The 7,581-nt window shown below is 64.0% G+C and overlaps 1 protein-coding gene across 1 annotated transcript; it reads right to left on the bottom strand.

Moving 5' to 3' along the window:
- Positions 1 to 6,361: 6,361 nt before the first annotated feature.
- On the bottom strand, positions 6,362 to 7,123 carry TRNP1 (TMF1 regulated nuclear protein 1). The gene has a single exon (XM_036396891.1). It carries the CDS (start codon positions 7,121 to 7,123, stop codon positions 6,362 to 6,364), a length of 762 nt encoding a protein of 253 aa, XP_036252784.1.
- Between the last annotated feature and the right edge of the window lie 458 nt (positions 7,124 to 7,581).

The raw sequence follows: 7,581 nt of genomic DNA, 5'->3' as shown, positions 1-7,581 counted from the left end.
GCTGCACACGTCATGGAGCTATTTTGGGGACCATTCCTCACTGCTCTGCCCTTCCCAGGACTTGCCAACCCACGGATTTGGCTGCTGCGGGTGCAGGGAAGCCCTGGTGCTGAAGGGAAGGGGCAGGTGCAGGCCCCAGGGTGCTTGGGATCCGCTCTGGGGAGGAGCAGGAGGAAGGTTCCCCTCTGCTGGGGACGCAGTCCCTGGATCCTGCCCGGGCTGGGGACACGGAACACCTGGGAAGGAGCAGCTGTGGTGATCGGGCTGGGGCAGCCAGGACTGGAAACAGAGAGGCTGCTCTGTGCTGGGAAACTGGGGCTGATCAGGCAGCCCCGGGGTGCAGGTGGTGGGCAGGGATACCTGAACCCTGGAAAAGCGTGGCTGTGCCAGTCCTGGCTGTGCCCAGCTCCAGCCCGGCCTTCCTGGAGGGAGAAAAGCCTTAACAACCCACGCGTGGCAGCACTAATTACCCTGTTTAATTAATTACCCCATTTCCTTTAGAGGATTCCTTTACAAAAGGATGCACAAATCTCCAAACGCTTGGAGCAGGGGTGTGAGGAGGGGCTGGGGCTGACTGAGACATTTTCTGCCGTTCCTCACCCAAAAGCAGAGGGGCCGTGTGGGGTGCGGCTGTGCCAGGGTGGGCACCACTCCCGAGCCTCATCCCAGCCCTGCCAGGCCATGGAGGGCCCGGGGCACACCCCTGGCTGGCGCTGGGGCACCCGCCAGGCTCACACGGACCCCGAGGCACAGCTCAGCATCCTGCCCCAGCCCTGCAGCACCCCCGAGCCACCCCTGCCAGCCCAGGGGACAGCACTGCCCAGACCCTGCCACCCCTGCCCCGGGACCCCCGGGATCCACGGGGGGCGTCCCGGGTCAGAACCAGGCAGGACCCGAGCAGGGGGAGCCGTGGGCTGGGCCAGGGAGTCCCAGTGCGGGCACAGTGGGGCTGGAATTAGGCACATTAACCTGCAGGGCAAAACAACCCGATTGCTGAGCTTTAACGAGATCAGTGACTTAAAGAGCTTTAGTGGGGAAGAGAGAAGTGGACCAAGAGGAGCTTAACACAGTGAGGGCATCCAGGTGCCGTGGGAATGCCTTCCCAGGCCTGGGAGCTGCCCAGAGCCACAGCAAGACCCCTGGAGCTGGGGACAGGGGGTGATAAGGTGGTGAGGACAGGGTGCCCACCCCCAGGCCCTGGGCAGTGTCCCCCACCCGGCAGGCCCGGGGGACAGAACTGAAAATGAGGATTTCTGGGCACTGAAAATGAAGGATTTCTGGGCACTGAAAATAAGGATTTCTGGGCACTGAAAATAAAGGATTTCTGGGCATTTCTCAGCACACCTGACCGGGGATGAAGCACAGGGCGGCTGGTCCCAGGGAGCAGGAAGATGGAAATACCCCGCACAAGGCTCTGGGGAGCCCAGGCTCTGGGCTGGACGGGGGCATCAGAGGCCAGGGGGGCAATTCCCACCCTCTGGGGCTGTCTGGGGCTGGGATCGCCGCTGAGAGGAGGAAGGGCTGGAGAGGAACCAGCGGCACCAGCGGCACCGGGACCAGCGGCACCAACGGGACCAGGGCCAGTGGGCCAGGTTGGACCGGGACCAGCGGGATCAGCGCACCGGGACCAGCGGCACCAACGGGACCAGGGCCAGTGGGGCCAGGTTGGACCGGGACCAGCGGCACCAGCGGCACCGGGACCAGCGCGGCCGGGGCTGCTCCGGCGGCTCCCGCAGCGCCCTCTCGTGACCGCAGCGGGGGCGGCCTCGGCTCCTGCCACTGTCCCCTGTCCTCTGTCCCCTGTCCTCTGTCCCCTGTCCTCTGTCCCCTGTCCCCGTCCCTTGTCCCTGTCCCCTGTCCCCATCGCTCTGGCACTGTCCCTGTCCGACCCTCTCCATCACCCTCGCCCCATCCCTTTACCGCCCTTCATCACTTTTGCACCATCCCTGTCCCCTCTCCCTCACCCTCCCACGTTCTCTGCCTTCCCCCTCTGTCCCACCAATCTCCCAGAGTCATTTCAGCCCTGGGCAGTTTCTGTCCCTGCCCGTGGGTGCCTGTGCCCATCTCCCCCCCACACCAACCCACTCCACCAAGCCCAGCCCAGAGGAATTATCAGCGGAAGGGGGAGAAGCCAGGCTTAGGTATTAACACACTGCATTAATTTCATTTTTCCCAGAAAGTCTGTAACAGAGTAATCCCATAAACCCAACAAGTGTGGGTGCTGTTATGTAAGGGTGCTGCAGGAGGGCAGGGGGTTATGTAAATCCCTCTGTTCCCCAGCCCGGGGCTGTCCTGGAGGCACAGAGGGACCTGGCTCCTCATGCTGGGGCTGCTCTGTGTTTGCTCTGCCCTGGAGCCATGGAGGGACCTGGCTCCTCATGCTGGGGCTGCTCTGTGTTTGCCCCCCAGACGGGCCCAGGACCCCCCAGCAGTGATGGTTCCAGCTGGAGATTCCTGCAGGATGTGCTGCCTGCTCCTGCAGGGAAGGCAGCTCAGGGCCAGCTTCCATTTCCTTTCAATTCCTGTTCCTGGGACTTCCCACTCCAGCCCAGCCTGGGGAGCTGCTCCAGTCCAAAGCCCATGGCCAGAGCTGCCCTCCCCCTCCCTGGTGCAGCCCTTTCTGCCCCTCCTGCGGGACATGGGGACATCCCAGTCCCCGGGAGATGGAGAGGGATGTGCCCCTGCCTGGCATTCCCTGGGCACCTGGGGCAGACGGGTGTCCTCATTCCAGCCCTCTGCAGGCTGCTGAGGAGCCCTGGGCTCTCCTTGCCCTTCCACCAACCCTCCTGTGCTCACTGACTGCGTCAGCCTCCCCAGTCCTGGGGGAAGATGGGAATAAGTGTGAGGATTGTAATGGATGTCATGTTCCAGCTGAAGATACTCCAGGAATACAGAGTGGGGTGAGACTGTATCCTTACTGAGACTGAAGGGTGGGGAGGAACCAGCACACACAGGGATTTTTAATGATTTTGGCCTTTCTGCTTTAATGGAGTTGATTTATTATACATTTAAGGTCTTTTCCTGCATTTCCTCTAAGTCTAATCAGGTCAAAAGCTGATTTGCAAATAATCACCACAGAAAGGGAAAAAAAAATCAAGGGATTTAAGGCCAAGCTGTGCATTCCATACTATTAATTGAAAGCCAGGAGAGATAATGTGTCTCTTCTCCTGGCTGAGACCCCTAAGCTGCTCTTAGCAGCAAACTGTGCTCTGGGCTCTGGGAATCACCTTCCAGCTGGGATTACACACAGGAAAATCTCCCCGGCCCTGGGGAGGGAAAGGGCAGGAGCTGGGGAGCACCAGAGGTGTCAGAGCATTCACAGCTCTGCGCTGGGCAGCACAAAACCAGGAGCTGCTCAAACCCTGGGATTAAAGGGGAAAGGCAGAGCTCCTGAGCGTGGGGCTGCAAAGGCAGGATGGGAGCTTGGGTATTTCCCTGCCACCTATTTTCTGCAGATATTTATGTGCAAGCTGTGCCTTGTTTGTCACCCAAGTTTGCCTTGTTGTCACCTTATGTGAGTTTTTCAGGACAGACCATGTCTGTAGGCGTAGACATAGATATATTTATGTATATAACAGTGATGTCCTGCTGCAGGAATTCTGAACATATTCTTCCCCATCTCCCCACACACTCAGAGGAGGGAAGAGGTTGATAATCAGAGAAATCCACTCTGGTATTAATTACATGCCATTACCAGGGCTTATTTGCTAATCCCCGTTCTAATCACCCTCCCGGTTATATTTCAACCAGCACTTGAGGACACTGCACGTCATGAATAAAATATATACCAAAGTTTATTCCAGAGCGCGGGCAGCACGGTGCGGGCAGCGCAGCCAGGGTTACACAACAGACCTGCTGTCACACCAGCGGAGGGCGGCACATTCGGGCGTCAGTGAAACCCCCACCCCAGCCCAAACCCGGGGCATGGGGTTTCAATTTGAATAAGTAAACTAAATATTTAATTAATTAATAGCAGGGCGTCAGTGAAACCCCCCCACCCCAGCCCAAACCCGGGGTCTGGGCTCTAAATTTAAATAAATAAATAAATAAATAAATAAATAAATAAATATCTGGAGGTCAGTGAAATGCCCCCACCCCCAGCCCAAACCCAGGGTTTTGGTATTTTAGATTTAAATAAATAAATAGCTGGAGGTCAGTGAAATGCCCCCACCCCAGCCCAAACCCAGGGTTTTGGTATTTTAGATTTAAATAAATAAATAGCGGAGGGACTTAGGTTTTCCGGGGGGTTCATGCAGCTGCTGGGGAGCGCCACTGCGGAAGCTCGGAGCGGCGGAGCGGAGCTGCTGGCTCGGTGCGGGACGGTCACCGGGGGCGGCGGGGCGCGGAGGAGGAGGAGGAGGAGCGGGGCCAGCCGAGCCTCCGCAATTCCCGGCGGGAGCGGGCTGATCCCATCCGGACCGAGCGTCCGTCCTGAGGCCGGCTCAGGGCTGTGGGACAGCGGCGGGGACAGCGGCACCAGGGCCCTGCACAGGCTTTCAGTCCGGAGAGAGATCCTTCATCCCGGGGGAGATCCTTCATCTCGGACAGAGATCCTTCATCCCAGAGAGAATCCTTCATCCCAGACAGAGATCCTTCATCCTGGAGAGAATCCTTCATCTCAGACAGAGATCCTTCATCCCGGACAGAGATCTTTCATCCCAGAGAGAAGTCCTTCGTCCCGGACACAGATCCTTCGTCCCGGACACAGATCCTTCGTCCCGGACACAGATCCTTCGTCCCGGACCGGGATCCTTCACCCCGAGCCCATCTCCGCCTCGTGCCTTCCTGCCAGCCCGCAGCGACCGGCTCAGCCCCCGGGTGGCATTGGGTGTCCCCAAGGACGCTGCTGGAAGCCCCGGGAGCCTTCAGTGTCCCCGCGTGGTTTGGTCGGTCATGGAGCAGTCCCAGACTCGCTCGCTGGGCTGGACGGTGCCAGCGGAGCCCGAGCCCCGCTCCCGTCCCGCTCTGTCCCGTCCGGGCTGGAGCCCGAGCGCTGCCCGGGGTGCTGCGGGTGCGGTGGCCCCGAGCCCGCTCCGCTCTCCGCCGAGGCTCGCAGGGGCCACGCCAGGGCTGCCCCGTGGGAGTCACAGTCCCAGCAGTGTCCCAAGGGCTGGGGTCCCCTCCCGGGGGCCGCGGGGCTCAGGCGGGGAAGGGGCCCTGCCCCAGAACCTGCTGCCTTCAGGGGAGAGGCGGCCCAGACCGGGCTGGGGGTGCTGGCAGCAGATTCCTCTATGAACACCCCCAAACCTGGCAAGATCCTCCAGGGGTCCCAGACTCTGAGGGCTCTGCCGGTCCCAGGGAGGTTCCCAGAACCTGCTGGGTCCCCCAGCCTCATTGTGTGCCCCCCGTCTGTCCCCCCACTGCACACCCCGGACCCTGACCCTGCAGGGTCCTTCGAGCACCACAGCCCTCAGGGGTGCTCTCCCCACCAAACCCCTCAGGGCACCCCAAGGTCCCCAGACCCTGCTGGGTCCCCTGGAGTGCCCTAATACCACAAGGTCCCCTATGGAACCCCAAATACCCCAGAGTCTCCCCCCATCAGACCCCTCGGGCCACTGTTGGGGTCCCCAGACCCTGCTGGGTACCCCCACCCCACAGAGTCCCCAGGACCCTGCAGGATCTCCCTGGCACCCTCAAGGATGCTTAAGCCCTTCCAGCCCCTGGGTCCCATCCCAGTGGACCTCTCAGACCTCCCCCACCCTGCAGGATCCCTCTGGGACCCCCAAATCCATTGGGTTCCAGCCCATCGGATTCCCCAGACCCTGCTGGGTTCCCCCACCCCACAGGGTCCCCTGGACCCTTCACACTCTGCAGAATTCAACTGTAACCCCCAAACCCACCAGTTCCAAACCCATCAGACTCCTCTGAAGGACCCCAGACCCCACTGAGTTGCCTCACACCAGGTGGGTCCCCCAGATCCTGCAGGGTCCCCGAGGCCCCTCACACTCACCAAGGAGCCCCCGACCCCAGGTCTCCCAAGCCCACCAGATTCCCCAGGACTCCCTGAAGGACCCCAGCCCCTACTGGACCCCCCCACAGCCCTGGCTCCCACAGTTCCCCCAGTGAGCCCAACAAGGTGTCCCTCCACTTTCAGAGCCCCCAAACCCCCTGGCTCCCCACGGATCAAACCCCCTCAACCACCCCAAACCCCCCTAGCTCCCCAAACCTCCCACGTCCCCACCATTTACCCTTCCCAAAACCCTCTGAAGGACCGGATCCCCCCCACCACGGGCTCCCCCAGATCCTGCGGGGTCCCCCACACCCACCAAGGCGTCCCCCACTTCTAGAGCCCCCCGTGTCCCCACCCACCGACCCCCCGGGTCCCGCCGCCCCCCGGCCGCCCCGCAGCCCCTGGGCCGCGCTACGCGGAGCCGCGGCTGGCGGCGGGCAGGCGGCGCACGGGGGTGCCGGCGGCGGCCCCGCGGCTCCGTGCGGGGGCCCAGGGCACGCAGCTGCGGAGGGCGCGGGCGGCGGCGAGCAGCGCTCCGGGCCGGGGCCGCGGGCGGCGGCGCAGCCCCTTCTGCAGCCGCTGGCTCTGCGCGGCCAGGGCGAGCTGCGCCTGGGCCACGCCGGCCCCGAGGCGGCCCAGGGTCTCGGCGCGGGCGGCCAGGCGCAGCTCGGCGTGCAGCAGCGCGCAGTGCACCTGCCGCACCCGCCCCTCCAGCTCGGCCGCCGCCCGCCGCCGCCCCTCGGCCGCCACCAGCCGCCGCCGCGCCGCCGCCAGCTCCACCGCGCCCGGGCCGCCGCTCTTGCCGTCGCTGCCGCCGCCGGGGCCGCCGCGGGACGGGCGCTGCGCGTCGCCGCCGGAGGGGCTCGGAGGTGCCGGTACCGCCGCCGCTGCAGCCATGGGAGCGGGAGCGGCGGCGGAGGATGCGGCGGGGATATATAGCCCGGGGGCGGCGCCGGCGGCGGCGGCTCGGCCCCGGCGGGGGCGGCTCCGGCACGGGCTCCGCACCGGCACGGGGGAAGGGGGTGGGGGACACGCGAGCCCGGACCGGCACGGCGCAGCCCCGGGCTCGGTACCGGCAGGCGCTGCACCGGCACCGGGCTCGGCGCGGCTCCGGGGCGGGATCGCTATGGGCTCGGTGCTACACCGGGCTCGGTACGGCACCGGTGCCGGCATCGATGGGCCCCGGGCTCGGCGCGGCACCGGTACCGGTACCGGACCGCTATGGACTCGGTGCTACACCGGGCTCGGCGCGGCACCGGTGCCGGCATTGATGGGTCCCGGGCTCGGTACGGTACAGCCCTGGCCCGGTATGGCACCGTCAGGGGTCTGGGCTCGGTACCAGTCCCGGGCACCGGGCTCGGTACAGCTCGGTACGGCACCGGGCCGGGGGCGTTACCGGAGCTGGAAAAGTGCCCTCCCTTGGAGGGAAATGCGGAGCTGGGGCCGGTGGGAGCGCTGAGAAGGGCACCGCGGGGGCACTGGGGCTCTGGGAGGGGCTGGGCCGGGCTGTCCCGGGCACCGGGGCGTCCTTGGATGTGCGGCTGTCACAGCAAGGTCGCTGCCACCGTCATCGTCGTTTACACGGTGTTAATAAAGCTGGGAGTGGGCTGGCGGGGCAGGGGGCTGCAGCA

This window comes from Molothrus ater, chromosome 24, assembly GCF_012460135.2.
Source record: "Molothrus ater isolate BHLD 08-10-18 breed brown headed cowbird chromosome 24, BPBGC_Mater_1.1, whole genome shotgun sequence".
NCBI classification, from domain to species: Eukaryota; Metazoa; Chordata; class Aves; order Passeriformes; family Icteridae; genus Molothrus; species Molothrus ater.
The sequence above is the reverse complement of the archived record's forward strand: the minus strand, read 5'-3'. Positions and strand labels throughout refer to the sequence as shown.